Source organism: Cariama cristata, unplaced genomic scaffold (assembly GCF_000690535.1).
Source record: "Cariama cristata isolate BGI_N322 unplaced genomic scaffold, ASM69053v1 scaffold25936, whole genome shotgun sequence".
NCBI lineage: Eukaryota > Metazoa > Chordata > Aves > Cariamiformes > Cariamidae > Cariama > Cariama cristata.
The window spans coordinates 4,332-30,452 of record NW_009620820.1 but is presented as its reverse complement, the minus strand read 5'-3'; the positions used below and the strand labels follow the sequence as shown (position 1 = coordinate 30,452).

General features: G+C 38.9%; 1 protein-coding gene across 1 annotated transcript in view; it reads right to left on the bottom strand.

Moving 5' to 3' along the window:
• The window catches only part of SVEP1 (sushi, von Willebrand factor type A, EGF and pentraxin domain containing 1), a gene marked incomplete at its 5' end in the record, with an annotated part of 107,141 nt that extends 93,546 nt beyond the window's left edge, over nucleotides 1-13,595 (bottom strand). The window contains 2 exons of the mRNA XM_009701735.1: nucleotides 11,930-12,106; nucleotides 13,314-13,595. Of these exons, the coding sequence (XP_009700037.1) occupies nucleotides 11,930-12,106; nucleotides 13,314-13,595 (459 nt within the window). The remainder of the gene's footprint in view (nucleotides 1-11,929; nucleotides 12,107-13,313) is intronic.
• Nucleotides 13,596-26,121: the final 12,526 nt, after the last annotated feature.

Sequence of the window (26,121 nt, the reverse complement as noted above, 5' to 3'; positions counted from 1 at the left end):
TCCTTGCCTTTGCATACTCCTGTGCCATGACCTAACCACCACCCCTACGCTGCCATTGGGACAGTTTTGTGAAGTGTTCTTGGCCAACTGAGAAGAATATGGGTGCTCACAGAAGTGTCATGTTTTAAAAACGGTGATGTACTTTGGAAGGCATTGTATTTTGAATTTCCATTCAGAAATAAAAGACAGCAAAATTTAGATATGTATTTTACTCCTCTACAATTCACAATGACACAAAAATTGAAGTGAAGGAATTTGCAAGTGACTGCATATTTTGATCCTCACTATGTTGAGGCAAAGGCTTAGACCCTGAAAAGAGGGAAACTGAATATTTGCATTTCAGGTGATATTCTTTGCCAAGCTGACAACAGAAATAGGGCTAGAGGATCAGACTATATTAAGGTATACAAACTAATGCCTCTGTGAGAGAGATAATAATGGAAGTCCAAAAGAAAGACCAGCTTAACTACATGTAGATCTTCTGGTGTGTAACCATGAGGTTTGGCAAGCAATTCTTATGTTCTGTGTTGACACCAAGACTCAGAATAAGGCACTCAGCCACCCACTCTCATTCTTGTACTTAGAAAAACCTAGTCCTGTGAACTCAGTTACTTGAAACAGTAACATTGCAGCACTTCATACTACTTCAGCCAAAGCCCTCTTCCATACCTTTTGTCTTGAGAGCTATAGCACCTCTGTGCCCCAGAGGTAAAAATGATGCAAAAGATTTAAACTAGTTAGCTGCTGCATTTAAACTTATTAGAGCAGCTCTGCACTGTCCTGGACTCTGCAGAGTGAGCACATGCACTGTAAGCAACTTACAGCAACTTAATGTTGCTGCTGTAAGACGCACTGGGCTTGTCTCCTATGATGCTAAAGTTATTGCAGTAGGCTTTGACAGACTGCCGTTCCCAGGCCTACACAGGCTTCATGGGATGCTGAGGGCAGCAGATTGGCAAAACGTGAAATGAGGCACAGGAAAAGAAAACACAGTAACAGGCCAACATTTTCCTCCAAAGCTCCAGGCGTTTTTACACAGACATGAAACTCAGAATACAAATATATGCCTTTAAAATAATGTGACTTAGAGTATTCCCAGCCTGTGTAGATGTAGGTATTTCTGTGCTCCATCAGAGCACTGACGTTTCCTGTCTCCATCTCTATACAGTTTTTAATACCACCTATGTGTATTTCCAGGTCAGAGTATTCCTAGGGGAACACAGTCAGAATGCAGCAAGAACTATGTCATAAAACCATAAAAACTGGAGCTAAAGGGAAGCCTGAGAATAGCAATAGGAATGTTATACTGTGGACTATTCTGTGAGGCCCTAACCAACAAACAGGCTGGAATTAATAGCAATAATCTGTGAAAAAAAAGCCATGCAGCATTAGCAGCCACAATGTAGGAAAGTTCTTGTACTTTATCTTCTGGCATTCTTGTTTGAGAAACAAACTACATGCTACAAGGAGATGGAAACTTTGCATGGGTATTTACTATGGTATTTACAAGGGAACACCCTTTGTTTGAACTTTTGGGGCCAAAAACCCACTTGTTTTTTTAGCTATCCTCAAAATGTTTCTTTTGCTCTCACGGAAAAAAACCCAGCAGATTTGCCTCATGGCCAGGAGAAGGAGCCAGATCTTAGGCTGTTACAACAGAGTGCAGCTCTGTGTAAAACCTGTACAGCTGCACACACCTACACAAATGGAGATTTTGCCATTCCTCTATGCTTTACACTATTGAAAAACTGCAACTTAGTGCTTAATTGTGCTCGGTTTTGTTTAAAATCTGTCAGGTCCAAACGATAACTAAACAACATGACTACAATTACACTATATGATGAACTATATTATACAACTTCTGTAAAATTAATCTTTCTCAATTGCCCCCCGCCCTGCCTTGCAAAGGTCCATTCATTCTTCCCATTCTTGTGGAGGAAAACACTTCATATTTAATAAATTTCAGACTAGGGAGAAAAAATTCAACTCCTCAAACTACCTTCAGATGTCAGCCCTACTAAAACATCTGCATTGGAAGTGTGAGTTGCTGGTCTGGGTTTGTTTTGCATGGTAACAAATTAAACCCTAGGGTTTCGCCCTGAAGAGGTTCCCATTTCTGTGCAGAGTCCTGATTTCTGTTTTCATCAAAACACCAACAAAACCAGCAGAAACCAATTTCCTGTTTGATGAAACTGATCTGTGTTGCTGCTTTCTCATTCTCAAGGGACCCAGTCACGCTCCACCATGCAGTCAGCACTGTTTCTGGGTGGGAAGGCTGGGCCATCTGCAGTAGATTTTAGAGTGACAGAAGAAAAAAATGCTGCTTAGGAGACAGCAGTCAAAACTGCTCACATCCATTCTGGCTGTTGAGTATCGGGCAGATAGGTTATGCTTATCATAAAATGTCTGCAACTTATTTGCCCTAATTCTGCTCCAAGTTGAGTGGCCTTTTGCCCCCTTTTCATCCTGGTGTTTTTTCCAGCATACTCTTCTTGCTGCCTGTTGCCTTTGGTGGAGTGGTACCAGAGCCTGAAGTACTTCTGGACCCCTGCGGCTGAAGAAACAGAGAATATGCACAGCAGGAGGAAGCAAAGAGCATAGCTGCAGAGGACGGAGAGAGAGGTCTTCTCCTCTGGAAGTGATTGTGAAATGATCTGAGGAACCTGCCAGACAATTTTCCACAGAAAGCACAGAGAAGTGAGCTCAAGAGGCAACAGAAAAGCCACCTCGTCCCTTCTTGCAACTACCTTTATTCTTAAATGATGGTGGTAGCCAAATGGACAAAAGGTAGTGGAAGGAACATCTATATTGCCTTTTGGGTAAATATCCCTTGAAAGACTTTGTTTAGGTCAAAATCTGCAAACAAATTATTTATTTAGCTCTGGGATATGACCTGATGAGCTTTGTGCACTTTTGTTTCTACATTTTCTTTTTCCTCTCAGTAAACCCAGGGCAATTGACAGATGATCATCTCTGAACACTTGCAAAATTACACAAACTGCATTTTATACAAAATAGTTGCTTTATATTGGAAGAGAAGCAGAAAATTTTGTTTACAATGTTGAAAGGAATAGAATTCATTCTTACAGAGAACACCCTTTGCAATATTCACTGGCCTGGGTGGAGTGAGTATCACAGCATAAGCCAAATAGAATCATAGAATCCTAGAATCATTATGGTTGGAAGAGACCTCAAAGATCATCAAGTCCAACTGTACACCCAATGCCACCGTGCCTGCTAAATCCACTAAACCATGTCTCGAAGCGCCACATCTAAATGAAAATGTTCCTACACTCTGTGTTCAATTGGAAACTGATTCTGACAGCTGAGAGTCGAATTTGTTTGACCGAGTGACAAACACACCATGTACAATCCATCAAACTCCAAATGCAGAGACACAGTGACTGCCTGATTTTGTCACATGAAGAGTGCTATGCTCCAGTCTGGTTAAATGAATGAGATTTGACAAGATTTTGGGAGCAACTTGATGCTAGGAATGCCTATACCTATTCACAACCTCACAGGCACTAAGGCTAAACCTTGTAAGTTAACTGTAGTACAAGTTACGTCCTGGGAATGACATAAGTACTTAAAGGTGATGCTTTGGAACCTCAGAGATCCACTAGGGACAAAACAGTTAATTAAAAAAAGCTCTAAGTCTCTTAACCTCTCTCCTAATTTCAGTAATTAACACTCTTTGCTGTACACTGCCATCTTATTTCATATACTGCACTCTTTCAAGAATTTTAATTTTTTCTTCTCTAAGACAAAAGCTACTTAAAGGCTCCCAGAAGGTTAAGATGTCTGCTTTTAATTTGTGAGACTGGCACAAGTTCAGGAATAATATGTGTGTGCGTGTGTCTATGAAAACATCCTGACTACATGTTTCTGAAAAGGTAGTGAAAGCAAGATGACACCATGTAATCCACAGGGGTAACCAAAGAATGTTGCAGTAAAAACCTTTTCATTAAGGGATTCAATGAATAGACAATTATTCCAGTAAGTGCCTGGTATGATTCAAGTCCTAATCCTGAAAAGGAGTCTCAAATCCACAAGACCAGTCCAAGGCTTATGAAAGGTCTATGCTAAAATGGCATGAGCCTGAACTGTGTAAAAACCTGTGACAACTGGTTGATGAGTGTTTCAGGCAGTTAAGGAAGACATGTTCAGCAGAAAGTTTGTAAACCACCACTTCACCTGGGACTGCACAGCTGGAAAAGGATGTTTTTCAAACCATAGAGAATCTCAATGAAGGTAAGACAGCCTGCTTTTTATCCTTTCTAGAGACTCAAGGCAAAGCCCAGGCTTAACAGTAAAGGTTTTACAGTCATTTAACTACAGGCTAAACATAGCTGGTGCTGTATTACACTTCAAGCTTTCTTCATTGTGACTGCCGCCTGCAGTGGTTATACTGTGGCCAGAGGAGAGCCTGGGCACTCCAGGGACAGCCCAAGTCTGATCCGCACAGAAAGCTGGAGACTATTTCTATGTCATGTCTATTTCTATTCAAAGCACAGTTTCTGCTCCTCTCAAGCCCTCCAGATGATTGATTTTTCTCCTCTAATTGTACAAATGAACTTTGGCCAGAGGTTTTATTTTCATGACATTCTGAGGTGATGACAAGAAGTCACTTCCAAGATAACGAAAAAAGGGTAACTTGTGCATCATTTTCCAATTGTCCATCAAATTTATTTCAGAAATAGTTCTGTACTTAATACAGAAGAAAGAGTCTGTTTTGGCATAGAAACTTATTTTCTAAGGCCTCAGATGACATCTAGTTGGAAAGGATGAGATGTTTTTCAATACTGTACACAGACATAAAATTACACCTCTTCTTTTCTGGTCTGCACATGTCAAAACTGAATCTGGGTTTTCACCTTCACCTTACAACTTCATTTTAAAGAATTTCCTCAGAAATGGTGCTGGTATACACAGAAAACTTTTCTGTTGGTAGTTTTTGGTTAGGTTTAGGATTTCTTTCTCTGCTACAGTTCAGGTTTAAATGCAAAGAAAACAAGCCACATGGTGCAGAGTTAGGAAAATCCTACTCCAATGAAACATCATTATCCATATTAGCTATCATGTTACTTCAAATTTTACTTTTTGCAACAGAAGATGTATATAAGTTGATACATAAGGTCTGGAGAAGAGAGAAAAATGAGTCACTCAGTTCCAAGGACTTGATCCAAAACTCATTAACACTACTGGAAATACTCTTACTCACTTCACCAGGCTTATCAAAACTACGGATATGGTTAAAAAACACCAGTGCTGCACGCGTCATTTTTTTAGGTGAAAAAACTTGTACCAAATTGACCAAGAAAAGCTCCTTTTTTTACAATTTTGCAAGCAAAACCATTGGTTAGATGTTAAAACTTTCACATTTCTATGATGGTTTGGAAAGCTCACTATGTGACTCTACAGTTTGTTAAAGAGTTTTTCTGATGGACTGAATCTGGATTAAAATTCCACTTTGGAAATTATGAGGTTCACATAATCTTAAACAAGACAACAATCCTCTACCAAAACAAAGGAAAACCCTCATGCAAGTCTGTATTATCTGCCTTACTTGAGTTCTGAATACTTAAATCCCAAAAGAAAAAAAAATAAAATCCTAACCTCATCAGGTTTTTTTCCTACTTACATTCACAAAATGCATACTTAAAAAAAATTTGCTTTGCTACTGTTTCACATGGGGAAAGTAGATCAGAGAGGTTTTACAGTATGGTAAGAAACACTTTAGCAATTGACAAAACCTGTTATCACCTCATACACGCTGTGTCTTAGGAAACTTTTCTGTATCACTCTGTAGATACAAGGTCAAGCCTTCAAGGAGTAAACTCAGCAAAAGAAGCTTCCACTGCCAGAAATGCTCCATCTTGATAAAGCAGACTGTACAGAGGGGAAACAAACTACTTTGGTGCCAGAAGTCACTTAAAATGCAAGCAAAAATACTGTAGTATCATGCAAGCTAAGATTCATCTCTGTCAGAGTCATTCCTATCAAAAAAAACCCTCCTGACATGAAGAATATACTGACATTATGCTTTTAAGTTATGAAACCAAACAAATTTATCTCTATTGTGTGCTCCATTTTGAAAAATCTTGCAGCATCCAAATCCTTCTTTTACTCAGCCTTTCCTTTGCTTCCTATAGCAACAAGCAGGAGAATCTCTACTTGAATTTCCAACAGCAAAGCAGGAAATACTGGGCTTCAGGGGACAAATTTTTGAGACAGCAGATTTCAATGTAAAAAATCTGGAAGAGCATGTCTGCATGCTTTCAGATGTATTTATTTTCCACACAAAATATCTGTAAAAGCCATTTTCTTCAGTCTTTATGCAAATATTAATTATGTTTTTGCATTATTTTTTTTAAGTCTTAAAAAGATTTTTTTTCAAGATAATTAACCTACTAAACTTCCATAGCCTTGTCTATAGCACTTGCTTCATATATCCACCTTCCTCATCCACTCATCTTCCAGTACTGTGACTGGAAAATCAGACTGATTTACATTTCTCCTGTACTTACCCATCCTGATGTTACGATACCCTCACTAGAAAAACACACTAATTTACATTTCTTCTGTATTTAAGCATCATGATGTTATGTTCAAATTGTTACCCATAACGAGTCAGACACAATTTGTAAGAAAAAGAAAAAATACACAGAATGACAGTGAGGAATGTTTTTGCCAGTATTAAATTAGGCATCAATTCACCATTGCTTAGTCATGGGTATTTTGCATCCTTCCTCTTGTTTAGATCCCTGCTTTCTTGTTTTCTCTTCTCCTTACACGACAGCCAGTCATTTTAACACAGTATATTCACAATAGAACCTCTGTATATTATTACAGACAAAAAGCCACTGAATAGAGGCTGTAACAGAAGAAGGCTCCACTCAGGTGAAGCATTTTTTAAAATTAATACATTACAAATAAAAGAGTAAAGTATATAAAGGTATCTCATCCCCCAAAAGGGTTACAGAAAAGCGTTCATGATTAGATAGCTGTTAAGCAAAAGGGGAGAATCACTGACTGACAGGTGTTGTACAGAGAGCAAGGACTCTCCAGTGAAGTCAATGCTTCCTTAAGTACATACATCTCAACTCCTCCCCCAGATGTAATTCAAGTTCGTCCAACTCGTCTTGTCTAAAATTTTTATTTGCTTTCTTCTTTTTGGTTATCAGTATCTGCACGTTTATGGGGCACAAGATAACACACTAGCAGCCATTTGACATTTTCCTCAAGAAGATGCTTCTTTTTCAATTTGTCAGTTTTCAATTGCTGCAGGTCTCAGAAGAAGCCTTCTAGTGACGGCTAAGCTAGAACTGAAGAGTATTTTTCTGATTTAGAAATTAAAAACAAAGGAGAGAAGAGGAACCAAAACAAACTTCCATCCAGTTTTAAGATGCAGATTCAGTTGATGAAAGCATCAAATGGCACTGCCTTGTGAGACAGCAAGAAACCAAGTTCTACAAGCTTGAAAATCTGCAGTTCCATGAACTAATAATTCAAGCGTTCAGATTCAACAGGTAAATTTAGCCTGAGATTTTACTGTGGCCGGAGACATTTTGTACACTCTCTTTTTCACACTCCCTTTCTTGGTCTCTTTTCTCTCCCTGTCTGTCAATTACTAGTGGAATCTCAGAGTGCTGATGGTGGTTCTCCTTCACATCCATGACAGGCACTTGCTGGAGAGTACAGCATATGCTGTGGTATGTGTTGTTAACTCTGGATGCCTGAAGAGATCTTGTAAACTTAGTGAAAATTTCCACATACAGTATGACAAGTTCAAGATTGTTGGTAAAGCTTCATTAAGCCAGTAACTCCTACAGGGTAGCTAAAAAAACACCTTCCGAAAAGCAATATTGAGAAAGGCTGACCCAGCTTCCAGAGGAGTAGACACTCCTATCAAAATGAAGGGAGGAAGGGCACAGCATGGCAGAAGAGACGTTCAGCTTTCTTTGACTAGGCCATTGGAATCATCACTGGAATTAAAATTCTTCCTGTCTGACTAAGAAAAGAACTGCTAGCAATATATTGAACACTTTTTTTGGTCTAACTAGAAAGCTATCCAACTCATGAACATCAGGTTTTGTTTTGTATTCTCAACAGGAACAATCCTGAAAATCTCATGGGAAAAAATGCTCAGCTGAAAATTGGGTCTAAAATCCAAGAAACCACAAAAGGCAAATCTCCCCTGCCTTGCTGGACCTACATTTCCTCAAAGTTTAAAGGTTTTTCAGTGAATGTATTCTGAATTAAAATTTGTAAAAAAAAAAAAAGTCAAAGTTTTCACATGATTTCAGGTTTCATTGGAAAGGCTCTTTACAGATATAATCCGTGTGCTGTTTTGTAGGCAAAACTGTTGCCTTAGTGGCTGTGCAGATGATAACTGATATGCTGTATACTCTTAAATCAAAGCCTAGGCAACTTATTTAATACTCATGCAATGATGAAATTCTACAATTCAATAATTATACCCAAATAGTGGACCAAAAATAAACAAAAGAAGGAATAACTAGCATAGACTACAAGTATTTCATTTATTAGTTCTGCCCTGCCAACTGCACATCATCTTCTTGGATATCTTGTGCTGCAAAAAATGGGGTCCACATGTTAAATAAAAGAAACTATTGGTTGTAAGACAACAGTTTGCTGACCTCCCCAATTAACTGGGGTTCTGCCAGGAGGTAACTGATGAGATGAACATAATAGGTATCATCCTTCAGTTGCATCATCATGAATCTAAAAAGTCAACCAAGCCAAGAGCTCACTTAAAAAAGAGCTTGCCCTGGAGACCCATTGCTGAAAAAAAAGTGTGAAAAGGCTGTGTTAAAGACATATTCGCTAACTTCCTAAAACAGAGAAGAAGATACAAATGGAGATCTGGAAAATTGTTTTAGTTTTCCATGGAACAAGCAGTTGACTTGAACAGCCCACCTTTTTATTGGTGGAATGGAAGACACAGTCTTAGATAGTGGAAATCACAGATTTATTTTTGCTGACCTCTGTATTTCTGTTTGGCTGCCTCTAGTTTGAAACTCAACATTTGTAATGAAAGAAAGGAAGGAGAAAAAAAAGTGAAGCATTATTGAAGAAGAGGTGTTTATGTACTCTACAATACTTGGAACTGATTATGGTACTGCCTCTGTTCTTCCTCTTTCTCCCTTTCTTTGTCACAGTTGTCATAGATGTCTCTGACTGCAAGAGGCTCCTAGTGTGGGCCAAGGAGCTTTTGTTGGTCTGCTTTTTAAAGTAGAGAACAGTCAGTCTGTTCTTCTTTCTGTGGCACATCATCAACAACGTTAGAAAGAACAGGAGTGGGACACTGAAGTCAATGTCTGCTTTTCAGCACAAAGCATGTGGCTCTTATTTTATTTTATGGAAGCTTTCGAGAGAGAGTTTTCAGGTAATTAGGAAAGTAAAGAACTTTTACAAATTTTTACATAGTTATTATGATGCCTCACATTTAAAACCACATACAACAGTAAGGTGGTATAATGCATAAGCACAAGAGCATACAGAAAATAACCACAGAAAATAACTAAAACAGCAAAAAGAACAGATATATCACAGAAGAACAATCTCCTGTCTTAATGAAAACTCTTTAAAAAAAGCCCTACTGTCTTAAGTAAACATAGGCTAGCAGAGTGTCTGCAAGTTTAACCAATCAAAAGCTAAAAGTAGTCCAATTAAAATATAAGTCCTGTCACTGTATACTTGCCAAAAGTCCTCCTGCACATTATACAAGGAAGAAAAGTTAAGATGCATTCTTAAGATTCCTTATGCTTTATAAAGCCACAGCTATGCTCAGCTGGGAAACGTTAAAAAAAAAAAAAGGTTGGAATCCTTTTCAGAATAAACGATTTCAAAATATCCTGTTTTTCCTTTAAAGAACACATGCTGCCTTTTGTTTCTGTCTGTCTTACAGAGGAATACAATAGTGGAGTAGAGCAGACATATTTTAAAGAACAGGCTTGAGCTACTCAGGTCAAATTCTCCCTAAAATGCATGTATGCATCTTCCATTATCTTTACATATACAGCAGATGCATGCAATCATCAGCTTATTTGCAGTGTATCTAATACCATGCCCTTTTAAAAACTTATTTTAGAAGCACCTGCTGATTATTTCCTCTGCAGCTGCGAAGTAGCCATTTAAAGAAATCAGACTTCTATCATTTTTGGTGGCACTCAAAAGGTATGCTTACCCCATCAGAAGATCCTTTCATGTAGAAAGGGAAATTCTAAAATGATAGGCCCTCTATCATTAGGAATAGCTCAAAACAATATTTAATGATACAAGCTATTGACAGAGGCAGAAATGCTGCATTTATTTTCTTCTGTAGGTTACTAGGGCACTCACCATAGAGGAAATTGAGTTGAATTACACAAATGAAAAAATTACGATGAAAACTTGGTTTTGTCTGAAATAAATTAGAATTACAACTGAAAATAACCGAAATGGAATAGCATGTCTTTGTTTACAGTTAATTGAGCACACAAGAAAGCTGCACCCACTTACATAAAATAGGATGCTGATCCAATGTGCCAGCACTGACAATTCCCCTACTTATGTTGCATGCAAAACCTAATGAATTCCTGCTTACCTACTTCTCTTAATACAGAACAATGGGAAGATGTTCCAGAGGCACAAGGTGAATTACAAGGTGATAACTAGCAGGGATTATAATACAACCAATCAACTTCCTAACACAAATACTGGGGTATCTCAGCCCTTTCTTACACTGGTGACAGACAACACCTTTCTCCCATCATGCGCTTATGTATAGTTTGGATCCCTCAGTGTATTCTTACAATCCTCCTCATCTGGGCATACAACAATCACAGCCACCGCTAAACCTTCCCCTGAAGGAATTCTTCAGCTTCTAGTCACAAACCTGCCTGTGTCTATTCTCTGAACAGAACCACCAACTCTTAGAAGTTACTTCAAGAGATTCTCTACATGTAGTGAAAATCACATTTAAAAAAGCAGCATGGCCCTCATAAACAGCTATATAACCATGATCTCCACTGCACTCAGTTCACATCTCATGAGGAAACATCCCATGAGAACTGTGATACGCAGAAAACAAGTAAGAATATGACAATACAAACAAGATCAATATAAATACTGTATTTTGTTTCCAGTTGAGAAATATTTAAGTATTCCTTTTGTTCAGCTCACAAACAAATGTAACAGAGTTCAGATAAGCTCTAACAATTTTGAAACTTTTGTCCTACAAAAAATCAGTGGAGTTGGATAAAACCTGCATACCTTCTCTGACCATAAAGAACTGTAAATTGTTGTTATTTCAACTGTAGACTTTGAATGCATACTAGAAAAAGGACTTGTCCAAAGAGCAGTAACAACAATCTTAGCAAAATGTGACGACAAGTTTCTGTTTAGTGACCCAAATGCTTTCTTCCTCTTTAGTAAGTGAAAGTCAACATGAGAGAATTAAAGAACATTCAATTGACTGCAAATTTGCCAAGGATTTATCCTGTAAAGATCCACATACACAGCCCCTTTCCAAACAGGAAAGTTCATGAAAGTTCAAAAAGTGATCAGCAAAATTCATGAAAGAAAAATTTACTAAGAGCACATGAGTGCAAAAGGCATTACCTCAGACTCGGTAAACTCCAGTTACAAATTTTGGTGAGTTGCATTTCAGGCAAGTTTTACTGTGTCAGAACATTTGCCCTATTCTTACCTCTTTCCTGGGCATCACTTTGTGCGATTGCTGGAGACAAGGTACGAGGCAAGTTTGACTGCTACAGCTATTCTATGTCTTCAGCTGGAGTTTTCCATGCATTCTGATCCAGGTTCATAGCCATAATCCCAAAGACAACATTTTGCTCTCAACTAGATTAGCTGTGTATTCAGGGTATACAGAGAAACCCAAGCACTGAGACATGAGACTCACCTGTGCATTCATGTTGTAGTCCTTTCCCATAGTATCCTTTTTCACAGATGCACTCAAACTGGCCAGTGTGAGTGCCGCATTTACAGCTTGCCATGATGTCGCAGCAGTTTTCATTTGCCTCACAGAGATATGAACAATGCGATATATCTTCCTGGATATAGCTGCCAGAGGGCAGGTCTGAAATGGTATTAATTTATTAACAAAAAATCCGAACAAAATTCCCCCCACAGTCTCACATTATGTCATTAGTGAAATGCTTCTTAAAAACCCTAGGTTCTAGTTCTAGAGCAGTACTCATGGCAGGATGAAGCAGAGCCTTGCTACACTCAAACTGTAAAAAAAAAAAAAAAGGTGTTCTTATTCCGGAGAAAGGCTCATTGAAATCCATGGTGCAAAGATCCTCAATTTTTGTCACTCGGTTTCTTTTGAGTCTAACACTGCCAGAATGCAGTTTCACTCCCAACAGAAGCTGCTGAGACAGCTTTTCCCACTTTGGTGGATGCCATCTTTGGCATCAGGAGAGCATTTGGTCACAGCATGTATAACCAGGTGGATATATTAAAAAAAAAAATCTTTCCTCTGGCACATTCACATAGACCAATTACACCTTACGTGGAACAAACAGAATGGCAGTAAAGCACACTTCTTACTTAAAAGTAGCATGCTTTTAAAAATTAAACATAGCAAATAAATGCTAATGGCTAGTCTGATGCATGTTCTAAGGCTCAACCAAGCAGCACTGGCTCACAAACAAAGGTCTAGTTATGTGTTCTCAGTTGCTAGTCTAAAGTTACGCTATTTTTCAGGAAGAACTTTTTTTAGAATACAGTATACTAAAAAAGGGTAAAAACCACAGTCCAAACTCTCCTTCTACCCTTTGCTCTTTCTAGTTTTACTGAATGTATGTCATAAACATAAATCATATTTACCCATATACACAGAGATCTAAACCACTTCTGAACAGACTAGCTTTTGTTGCTGTGTAAAATACTAACAAGCATTAAGGCTAGTCCTAAGGAGTGTATTAGGTGCCTCTTTTGGACAATCATGTATTTGACTACAAGGCTCATCTGTTCAAGCAAAAGTCACACTGAGCGAAGCCCACAGTCTGTTCTTTGTGGACAAAACCGAGTTGAATGAAGTTAAGTGTGTATATACCATGGAGGAGAATTTGGCTCACGTTTTGTTGATGATGAGTTAGTTAAACACAGTTTATTCTTGTACCTGAGGAATGAACACCTCTTCTAGAAAGTAAGAGGAAAAATTAAAAAAAAATAAAAAAGTAATCAACACTACATTAAATGTAATTACAAGACTGTACTGGAGATCCTTCTATTCAGACCTCTCTGCTCTCTGTAGACTTGTGTGGTTAATACATTAATACCTTCATGAAGAGCTCTGCGTGCCAGAGCTTCAAACTCAGTAAAACTATGAAGAAGGTAACAGTGATCTTCTTTTGGATGGGATGCCATGTCATTCAGTTCTCGGATATTTCCCTGCCATATCCCAAAGGTGAAGATCTCCACTCCAAATTCACGCAAGGATGCTGCGATGGGTCTTGGGTCTCCCCCATTGGAATATCCATCAGTAATGAGAAATATCACCTTTGTGGCATTTCCACGGGCATGCCGTAATATTTGCTGGAAGAGAAAATGAAATTGCACACCTCAGCAAAGGGTTAGCAGTGGCTGATCTGTACACTACTTCCTCCATGATATGGATCCTTTAATTCAAATAATACAGCTAGATTAAGTCCTTGCAAAGCCACTCTCTATAATGAAGATCAACAATCTGCAAGTAGAGCCTGTGGTTAGACAAGGACAACCATTGAGTCACACTTCAGATGGTCACAGTCTGCACAATCACAGAAATCATGACACAATCTGAAATCAGACACTTTTCACACTGACTGATTAAGTCACCCAGGCGTCAGGCAGCAGTGATTCTGACCACTGCTTTAGCAACTTCCTTCAGACTGCAGTTTGAATAGGTAATAAAAACACTGAAAATCTAGTGGAAGACCCATGGGACTGAAGTTCAGATGCTGCCAACAGTCTCAGTGCAATGGGAGTGATGTGGAGGCATATCAGCTGCCAGTTTGGTCCATGTTGCTTTTCCATTCAGTACATGAACGCCATTCGGTTCCAAACTTGCTGGACCATTCAAGTAGAGAAAACTCACCATATCCCACTGTGAAAATGTGCTGCAAATGTGCTGCAAATGGTGGCACACTCACTCTCATTATCATGGCTTTCAGTATGTAATTTATGGACAAATCCTCTACAGTTTGTAAGGCTAACTAAGAACTAAAAGTATTTTATTAGTGACTACTTTGTTCCAAATAAATCCACAGATTAATTAGAAAAATCGTAGGGATTGACAGATCAATTAAACGTGAAGAATCAGTCAAAACCACAGATACAAATGTTGAAACAGCTGTCACACACAGTATCAACTTTTTATATGAGGAATCTATGAGCCATTAAATCTTCCACTGTGATTATATGGCCACAGGTCTGCAAATTTTGTATTTCCACATGTTCCTTCCCACCTTCCCTCTACCATTTCCTTGTCTAAAAGGTGAAATCTACTGAACTTCTGGAAAACAAAACAGTGGCTGTGTCATTCTCTTCCCATGTAAGGCAGATGGAAAAGAGTTGTTTATCCAGTAAGCCCACAAGAAATTTAATAGTGTACGCATAGGCAGATAACATGCAACAAAGCACATACATACAAGTGCATGGGTATGAAGGAAAAGGTAGTGAGGTGGAAGAGATTCTGTTAGGAACAGTGGTCTTAAAACAAAAGCATCTCAGATATCTGATGTGCAATGCAAAAATATAGCTGTGCCCAATGAGGCTTCATAAACCTCCCTCCATGAAGGGAAATTGAACAGGTTTTACAAACAGATGAGAACATGGGAATAGTTAGAAACAAGTTTCTACTCATTGCCAGGCTAGTGAATTACAAATGAAAAGCAAAGAATTTGGGTATAGTGCCTGTTAAACAAGCTTCAAAAGAGTGACCATGCACAAGGTGACTTGTTTCCCTAAATGCACCCTCAGCATGCCTCCTGCAGTCAGCTACTGAATCTTCACTACCAGCACAACTGCACCAGGAAGCTGGAACCTGGAAAAATAAGCAGTCCTCAAAACTGTGATTTTATGCATGGAAAACAAAACCCAAAGCATGACAACAATCATCAAAGTTTCCTATGGCATCACGCATTCAAGGCCTGAATGTCAAGCCAGAGACAATTAGTTACGAAGTTTAACCAGGAAATCAGCTGAAGAAACAAATGACTAAAGGAACACTCAGGTTTTTTTATTGTGTACAAACTGCTTGCTCCTAAGAGATCAAAATCCTTCTATCTGTATCTCCCACCATGGCAACGCCTTTTCTGTTAGTGATACATTTTTGTTTCTCTCGAAAGTCTGAGGTAACAAAGATGATCTAACATATTTTAATGTCATCTTATGTTTTGATCCACTAAATTATAAGGCCCACTTCTGATTTATTGGTAGTCTCCTCCCAACAAGCATTTGTATTGTTGGTTATTTTAACCCCAGCACAGCATTCCCCATTTGCCCCTGGTGAATTGTGCTTTTCTCCCTTACAAGTTTGCCAAGATCACTTTAGCTTGTCTGTCATGGCCACCAAAACTGCCCACAGTCCCTTCCATGCTGCTGCCATCTACAGATTCAAGGATCGTTCCTTCTAATACTTCACACAAAACATTTGTGACAATATTCACTAATGCCTAAGTGAGGACATGCCCCACTGATTCCTGCTCATTTCATCCTTCCAGCCTGACAGTGTGCTAGTGCTAATTACTCTCCGAGTACATTGGTTCTTGGACAACAGGCAGAGCGCCCGCAAAAATGCAGTATTAATGTGCTATGGACTAGAAACCACCCTATGGACTTACTGCTGTCACAAATAGCCACAGTCCAGTAATGAGTAAATGTGGGACCACCACCAATCTCATCTTGGTGGCCAGGTGCTGTCTGTGGCCCTAAAGCTGGGAATTGTGAAGGTGTACTTTCTCCTTCCTCTGTGAACTTACCTGGAAGGAATTAGATGCAGATTTTCAACACGGTAGCATGTAAATTACTACCGCGTTTATTTCAATAATACATTGTACCATGCTGCAATCAATACAACAGAACACATTTGACAGACCTTTGAATGATACTCCAAAAATCACGTCATTGTATGATGACTAGTAAATGTGTTTAAGTCAACCTTAACAAACACAAACTCCAAAACCAGAGGTGAACTGATCTGAGTAGCTTTATTGCAAAATCTTAAAGTAAGACTTATAAAGTAAAATTGTCTGGCTTCCAACTCAATCAAAAGCTTCCAAGTTAGGCCAGTCCAAAGAACGTGCAGAGATTCTATAACCTCTCCCAGTAAGCCAGGCCATATTTCAGGACAATTTGATTTTGATTTAGCAATGCACAGATTTCAGGTAGATACTAAACAAAAACAAGCATACACACCATAAACCAAAGCACAGACCATTGGCTCCATGGTCTGAAAGACTGACAAGAAGTGTTTTGCTGTTGGGCTTGATTTCATTACTACTTGTATGCAAATCCCAAAGGGAGTGAAACCAAATTCTCTTGCAGACAGAAATACCCTTCACAAACCAAACCTACCGTTCCTCATGTTGCTTAAGTCGTAAGTGGAAAACCAGAATGAAGTGAAAAACCAGAATGAAATGGAAAACTAGAATGAAAATAATCAGGAAGATAAAGACAAGGCAAAAGACAATATGAAGACAAATAGTAGGACAAAAATACAAATGCCTCATTTCAAAACACATTCTGAAACGGACGGTCTATGACAAGTGGCATTGCAGGCAGCAAAGGTACCGCTATTTATCATTAGCACATATACCTAACATATTTAGCATTAACTGTGTTATTTTAAAATAGAATGTAAACAACTTAAAGTTCTACGCAACTTCTTAAGTATTCAGGCTGAAATTTTCCATTCAGGATGTTTGTCTCAAGCTTCTTCAGTGAAAATGGCTTTTATTTCAAAAAACAGGATGAGGAAAAACATATGTTCCATCCATACTTGGTTTTGGCAACTGTAGCGTCTTTGAGCTCTACAGGACCTTTCAATCTGCACATCGCATTTATAATAAAGGTGGAAAAATAGGCCCCAAATACATGCAAGTTGTGGAACTTGTGTAATGGAGGAAGAAAACATAACTTGCACAATGCTAAGAGATATAATGGACATTGCAAGTGCAAATCCCTGACTATCCCACCTGCACGCAGCTTGCTCTAGCAGAATATGATTTCAACTCGCGATTATGTTATAATATGTACAGAAGCGGGACCAAAGCTTAGTTTTGGCAGGATGTGGCTTTGCAATTTCAGTAATATCCTTTCAGCTCTGTTTCCCTCTGTGCATAGCACAAAGCTGCACAAACTTTGCAGATGAAGGTAGTGGATGGCATTACACATCACCCTAGTTTTTCAGCAAGTGATACGCAGATAGCAATCAAACTTCTGCATTTTCCCTAAATACAGGGACATGTCTGCATGGCCAATGAACAAACTAGCTTAGGCCCCCATAGTCTAGCCAGGACAACACGGATCTCAGAAAGGACTATTTAATTCTGGTTAGTAAATTAGCAAGGATCTCTGCTTTACAAAACCAGGCTGCCACCAATGCCCTCTCAAACTGCCATGCAGGGTACATAAACCCGTCATGTCTTTCTGTGTGATCACTAAATGTCCCCTGGCTGTAGGTCCCATGAACAATAGCTTACCAAGCCCTTTTAAAAAATGCAGGTCATTAGTTAGAGTAAGTGGGAAGCGTCAGGTAAAGACCATTTTTGAGGGGCAAATATCCCTTAGCTATGTGACCTTGAGACAAGGCAAGCAGCCAACAGCTTTTCTGTCCTCTGCCTCTAAAAGAACAACCTCCTCTTTGGGGCAGCACCTCTGTCACACACAGACACAAATTGAGCTAACAAGTCAGAGAGCACAAAGCTGTCCTTCTGCTTCCTGACAGACTCAAATATTCAGGCACCAGTGGATCCAAGTACAGAAACAGACAGAGGAACAGACAGGATTGCTACATATTGCCCCTACAAATCAAAACAAAACAAAGCCACTGAACAGCTTGGCCCTCCTGTCTTGCAGCTGCAACTCTAGACACAGAATCCCTGCTGTATGACAGCAGAGGAAAAGAACAAGGGAAAGAAAGAAACATTCAATATCTGAGGGGGCGGGCCGGCGAGGGGAGACATAAATCTATTTTTAAATAATCTGTATATGTTTGGTGGTCCAGTTAGTGTTTTGTTTCACACTGTGAAAGCACAGTGACATAAGGGACAGGCCACCACCCAGAGCTGCTGACAATCCAAGTAACGGTTTGCATTGCTCTGCCTCTTCTCTTCAATATTTGTGTGGCATTTCACGTCATTTTTGTTTCCCTTAACCCTGACCCACATTCCTCTATTCGGAGACACCTCTCTTCTTCCCTCTCCAGAAAGTCATTCTGAAAGCCCTTTTTTTCCTCCAGAAATGTCATATATTTTAAAATGTCTGTTCACTTGACCTGTAAACTTGTAAGCATACACAGAGGTGGTTCCACATATTTAACCAGTTCCCATCAACTTCATGGACTGTATCTAAAGATGACTTTTTTCATTACAAGGCTCTGCAGGCCTTTCATAAATTGTCAGGTTCTTAAATAAATAAAGCTTAAAAGCCCACTAAACAGTACTCGGAAGTTAAAAGGATCCTGAGAACTTCCTTTTCTACTACAAATATCCACATCTGCTTCTGATTTTACCATCAAATGAAACTGAGCATCAGCCATAACTCAAAATAAGGTGCTGAATGACCTGTTTAATTGAGAACATAGACCAGTCGGTCACTACTATAAATTAATAATAAGGGATAAGTACAAACAAAACAAAATAATTCATGCTTTTGATGACTGCAAAGAAATGCATGAGGTCACTAGAAACACCTTGTCTTTGGCCATTTTAGTACCTATTTTCTTGTCTAAACTTCTTTCACAGGAGTGATAGATCAGTCAGTTTCAGTAATACTTCCAGATCTCAAATAAAACATTCTTTTCATATTAGCAGAAAGTTATGACCATCTGTATTGTATTCAGTCTCTGTTTAGTGTGTACAAATATCTGGCAGACTCACCATTTAATTTGTGCCAATAACAGTCCTTAGAACTAAAAAATGAAGTCTTGTGCAACACACAAAATTGTCCTCTAGAAATTCACTAGTGTAAGGCAAAATTAAATCCCATCAGTACAGTCACAAGAACAACTAAACCTCTAACTTCTGTGTTTGTTTTTAATATTGAGTTTATAATACAAAATCAGAGGATGAGTAGCACCCAAGACCAAAGACTTCTTCAGCCATTTCATAGCCACAGCAATGATGTCGTCAAAGGTTCTTTGTTACTGCCTCGATTATATGTTCTGCATCTAATCCATAGCTATTTGATCTTGGGCCTGATCTCTGTCCTTTCTCAGTGTTTTGCTTTTAAAGAAGATTTTGACCATACAGAATTGGCTATTAATACATCTGTCTAAAGGGGAACAAACTGAAATTAGTTAATCTGTCTCACTTTACAAACTAGGCCTTAGATAACATCAGACAGCCCCAGGACCCTTGCCAGGAGAAGCTTGCCTTAAAAGGTTTAAGTTGGAATCTAGCTTTCAAAATAACATTATTCAAGCACTCAACACAAAAATTACACTGCTCCTTGTATACCTTGTAGGGAATACGTTACCTAAGGGCTACAAAGGGAATGTTACTTGTTATAGGTTAGGAAGAACCATCACCGCACCTTAGAAGTGAAACAGAAAGCCCTCCATTAAAAAGTCATTCAGCTCTGCTATACCAGCAGATCACTTACACTAATTTGTTTTCACCCTAGCAATTGCATAAAACCTGCACACCATGGGATGAGTTCTGAATAGAACGAGACAATTCTTTTTCCCAGAGGATCACTTATTCACTATAAAAGAAATAATTCCCATTTTATAATATTACAGCATTGATATAACTATGTATCATACAACATAATCACTATTAAACTGATATTAAAATGAATAAATTATACTTTATTACAAAAAACACTGCATAGATTTCACCTGTACATTCAGCAGAATATTAAAACAGTATGTCTTAATTTCTCATGGATGGCTTCAGAAGCGGATCTGCATGTCATTCACAAAGGGAAATGGCAATGCTAAACCCTTTTGCGAAGCTCACTCTTTGTTTCAAGGTTCCTTTGCTTTCAACCTTCCTGCAGGTAAAAAAGTCCCAATCTGGCAGGAAATTTTATGTAAATAAATATTCTGGAAAGAAAAAAAAAATCAGTACTGGGATCAACCATAGCTTTTGGTGGAGCTGAGGCATCTTATCACTGAATCCTGAGCAATCCTAAGGAAATCGGTTATCTCACAAGAGAAATGCAAAGCTAGAGGGTGACAAATACTGTTCCCCTTAATCATGATACATATTTCTCTACATAAAAGAGCTGGCTACACCTCCTCTGGCCCATCTTCAACCCAGCAAAGGTCTGACTTCACCTTTTCTCTTAGTCACAGAACACTGCTACTTTCACTGCTCCACTGAAATAAATCTTACCCCCTCTTTAGGTCTCATCACACCTTTCAGGAGAGGAACTAAAAGATACTCCACCGTTAGAGGCTCTGGTTTCCAATTGTTACCTTTCACCATTTTCTTCTGCACTGCTACAGAAGCTCTAGAGAGTGAACCGTTACCTATATAGAAGAAATTAACTAATACAAAAGCTTTCCTTGAATATTCTCCTAGCAGGAACTGCACTCACAACTCAGGGAAAAGATGTATCTGTAGGATTAATCTGGATATTTAAATAGTGCTACAAGTAATAGGCTGATGAAGATAACTGAGAAGAAATTAAAAAAAAGAAAGAAAAAAAAGGTTATTTAAAATACAGTCATTTCATGCTGGTCGAGTCTTGTATTACAGTGATTTTCATTCAGTTAAATAACATACAAGCTCTACCAATTATTTTCTCATAATTGATTTGTGTAACAATGGGTGGGTTATCAAAATCATGTCCTTAATCTATGCATGTATCTTTTCATCTTTCCTATTCTTCTCATCCCCTCTATCTTCAACATTCATCTTTTCTTTCCACAGTGTCACCCCTCTGCATGTGGTTGTCTTCCACTTAGCTTTTATCTTTTTCCAACTTGTATGTGTTTTTTGCATAACTGAGAATGAACTTTCCAATCTCTTCTCAGTAAGAAAGTGCCAAGAATCCTAACTAAATTTTTTTTTTTTTTTTTGCTTAGCCACACCACCTACCTTCCAAGCATCTCTAAGTAACTGGCAGGTATGACCTGAGTAAGTCTCAGAACTGAGTCAGACATCCTCTCTCTATGGATCAAAGCACACAGGTAAAAAAGGCAGGCATGCTCATGACCAGGAAATGTAGGGGCATGTCATCTGAGGAAAGACTGACAGATATAGTATTGTTTAGCCTGAAGAAAAGAAGGCTTGAGATCTTCTTATGCATGTACATAAACTTCATGAGGCAGGGAGTAAAGAAGATGGATCGAGATTCTTCTAATTGGTAGCATGAGGCAAGAGGCACAAACTGAAATACAGGAAATTCCACTTGAACAGAGGAAACAACATTTTTACTGAAAGGGTGATCAACCACTGAAACAGGTTTCTCAGAGAGGTTGTGGGATCTCCATCCCCAGAGATATTCAAAACCCAACCAGACACAGTCCTGAGCAATCTGATCTTGTAGACCACACTTTGAGCAGGGAGGTTGGACTAGATGGTCTCCAGAGGTCCCTTCCAACCACAACAATTCAGTGATTCTGTAGTTTCGTGATACGGGAGGAACATATTTGACTTCCAGTTCTTAGCATTTATTATTAACCTGACCTTCTTCCCTCTTTCTACACCATGGATTCTGCCTCTAATGCGTGTCTCACATTTTCAACTCTCTAAGTACCATTGCACAGTTAAAAAGTGCCATTTCATGCATTTTGTACAGTTTGAAAAATGAGTAAACCATTCTTATCTCAGAGAGCAAAACTATGCACTCCAAGTCTAAGACAATCATCTTCACATTGTGTACAGACATTGTCTTCCCTGCACCATCCAAAAAAAACCCCACAAACCCAAACCCACTACTGCCTTTGCAATGACAGGAGCTACTACATAGAATTGTGACCTACAAGCTTGTTTCACGTAAGTGCTAGGACCGTTGGATTTAGTGACTGGAAACAGTGTGGCTTGCAGTTTTGAGCTCTGAATTAGAATGAACAGAAAGCACCTAGTTTTCAGGCAACAACTAACACAGGAATCCTTCATTTTTCTCATTCTGAGGTCTTCTAAACGGGACATTAAAAGACAATGCACATTATGTACACAGCTGTTTCCTCAGCTCTTGCTGCTGTACAATCTTTTACACGTAGTTTATCAGGACTTTGGAAAGTTACTGGAGGCCTTATATCCTGCTATGTTGTGTGCTATGTTCAAAGTATTGTCTTGCCAACAGATCCCAGTTTGATTTGAAAAATGAAAAAAACTTGTTTTCTTGGTGTGTGAGCAATTTCCATCATTAATATAACCAAGATGCTACTTGATTTCTGTAGCATTGCTCTGGTCTTTTGCTAATAATAAAAAAGAGACTCAAAATATTTTACTGAATACGTAATTAATCTTCATGTATTTTCAGACCAAGCATACACACTACTATTGACTACTGCATATGCCAAATATTTGTTTCTTTTGTGTTTCTTTTAAGCATTCATTACTTTAAAAAAGCAGGAAAAAAAAAATGAACAGAATTATTAATTCCAAAAGGACAAACACAATTCATGACCTGGCCCATCTACTGCCAGCTGTCACTGCTCAGTTATCTTCTGAATATCTTCTTTCACTCCAGGACAGCTAGAACTGAGCAACATGAACACACAGTTATCACTAAGAGCTGTCCCAGCCCAACTGGGTTTGGGGGAGTGTTTGGGAGAGAAACAGGACAGACAATTGGAGTCCCAGCTTCACTGTTTATAGTGCATATGCTCAGTAGAGCACCACAGCTCTCAATGCTAAAGCTTTTTACAGGCTGCCTCTCAGATTCAAGGAGGTTCTTCAACTTCCTGGTTGAGGTCACCAGAGAGACCCTGAACCAGAGGAACATCATAATTTTAACAGGAGCTTTTGGTTTGCATTGTGTTACCATCATAGAGAAGTAAGTAGCTCAAAGACTTAAACAGGGTCCTGGTCACCCGAAGAGCCTACTTGTTGCTAAAGGCAATAGTGCTTTTAATTTCTGCAGCTGGGACAGTAAGAAAATTCTGAGCACCACATTCTGTCTGGCCTGCAAAATCTAACTTTCAAATTCCAGCAATGAGTGGAAATGGAAGACAAAGGCTAAAAATGTGTCACAGAACATGCAAAATGTATTACATACGGAATATTAATGCTGAGGTTTGTGTCAGGAAATACTGCTAAATATGATGTATTTTGCTGGAAAGGCCTCTTGTAAGTTTAGGAAATTAATTAAAAATAAAACAACTTCTTCTGTCCTGACTTCCTCAAAATTTTAAAGCCTGGAATTTATTTCCTACAAATCACTTAGTAGCTTTTCTGGTTTTCTTTGTATCTCTGGAGCGTATCATGTGTAAGTCTGATTTCTCTGTGAAGGTGCTAATTCTAAAGCACTGCAGATCAGAAGGGACTTACTGTCAGACCCCTTCAGCAAAGGTTCTGAGGTAAGAGGACAAAAAATGGGTTTTCTCAGGAAAGATGATCTCTATTCCTGAAACATTTATGAAAACATCATCCAGATACCATAGTGATGAAAGGTTTCATTCATTGTGCTGTTAGTTCTGCTGTTGTATCAGTAAGATTTCTGCTAATTCCTGCAGCAATGTCTCATGTTTCTCATCCTTCCTCTGCCTCTGTATGTTACACTGGGAAATGGCTACAAGCTTTGTGGTACTACACTGTAAATAAAGATTTGTGTCTTCTAAGGGAGGCCTGTCCTGGCAGATATGCAACACAGTGGATGCTAGCACACCTCTCTCTCGGCATCACCAAACCTCCTCTCCTCCTTACTTCACACACGGGTGGTAGACAGAACACAGAGTAAAGGAAAGCCACTGTACGCTGTGCAGTGCAGATCCTTACAGGCAGGAACATCCATCTCAGCACTCAGAGCCAGAAGTTATGAAAACATTAGATGTGCTCTGATCATATGACCTTGTAAGGTGTAGGATTAGACCAGCTTCCTCTAGCCCAGGGAAACGGGCTGAGATAGGTACATGATGGCAAGACAAGGAACAACTACTGAGAATACGAGTTTCTTTGCTGGTAGCGCCCAGTTCAGCAATAAGAGACACAGAACACCTTCTTTGTGCTGAAAGGAGTATGTTCTCCTATGGTTGCCTCCTTTTTTCCAGAAAGTTATGGTTCTTTGCCTTTGTCTTTTTATGCTTAGCACATAACCACTGGAGCATATCAGCAAGACCAGAATACATTAACACTAGTGGAACAGATCAAAATGAAAGGGTCTTTCATACAAATGAAAAGCAGACTTCAGATGTCTAATTTCTAAAACTTAAGTAAAATCCACACCATTACTAAATTATACGGGTCATTTGCACAGTTCCTTGGGATGTCTCTTAAACACTGTAACATTCTCTCTGCTTTTGAAAGACCCCTACTACACACGTGGCATCTCTTAATCAAAGCAGATGGGAAAGTCAGTAAATGTCAGCTCATCACTGTATCATTCAACTATATCCTACCCAGCATCACCAACAGGTACTCTTCATAGGTGGAAGTCATAAAGCACTCTATGCAGTTATGGGAGGGATCAAACAGCATACCCATAATGACCATTTCAGCCTTAAAACTTCACGAAGGTCATTTAGAAAACAGACACAGTTAACTGGAAACTAATAAAACCTGATGCACTTCAAGATTTTAATGAAGATAATGATTTAGATCAGATCTGGTATGTCTTCAGAGTTCTTTCTTCTGCTATCTAAAACCACAAACATCTTTGAATACCACTGATCAAACTCACAGTAGTGCAACAAGCAATGAACAGCATGCCATAATGGGCATCTCAAAAACTGAAGAACAAAAACAGAACTGTAGCTTCAAGTTCTTTTGTGGGCAGATTTGTCATTCTCAGAGCCACCAAGTTGCATGAGCAAACTACTAGGCTAGGAGCTGTGCAAAACTGTAAGCATAGATAGATGGTAACTTGAATGCCTTTGAGCCAGGTTTTAGTAAGCCATAAACTTTGCATGACAATGTTGTAAACCATTCCATCCAATAACAATTCTTTTTATACAATATTTTGCATTGCTACTATGTGTCCCCAGTACTAGTATGAACATAATGTTGGAGTATATTTAAAGGTATAAAAAATGTGGCTTGGGAGGGCATGCAGTCCGAAGTGTTAAAGAGAACTGACAAGTGACTTTTTCATGATATGAAAAACAATTCTTTAAAAAACAATGAAGAACAGAATATTCACTAGTATTTTCTGTCTTTTTTTGGTAAGAACTACCAAGTGTATTATTTCTAGGGATACTGGAGATGGAAGAACAAGAACAATAAGGGAGTGGAAGCAGGTATTTTAATTCAAGGTCTAGAGTCAGGCGGTGTTATTTATGCATCTGCAGATACCTACATACTCAGTGGAGATGGAGACACTGGAATAAAGGGCTTCAGCACACCTAATGCAGAGCCGCCATATAGAGGCACTGTATATGCGGATGACCCTACCAGTGGTCTCTACTGGGATACAGATTCCCAGGATGAGGCACTTCAGTCTGTGCCTGAAGCCAGGCTGTCTCTCTCCTGTACCTCACACTGCTTCATTGAAATGATGAGGCAAAAGGGTATGTAGCAGTAGCCTTCAGTGTTTCTTGCAAGGCACGTATTTTAGCATTTTAAAAACAAATTACACTTAAGTTAAAGGGAAGATAATAAATGGCTGAGCTGCTCAATACCAGACTTCCAAATCACACACTTCTGCTTAGACCAAAATGCAGGACACAATTTTGGGAGCACAAACAGATCAATCTCCAAAGAATACGTTTTCAACCAAAGAAAATCTTAACTCTGCTTAGCCCCATACATGATGCTAAGCAGGGCACTTTTT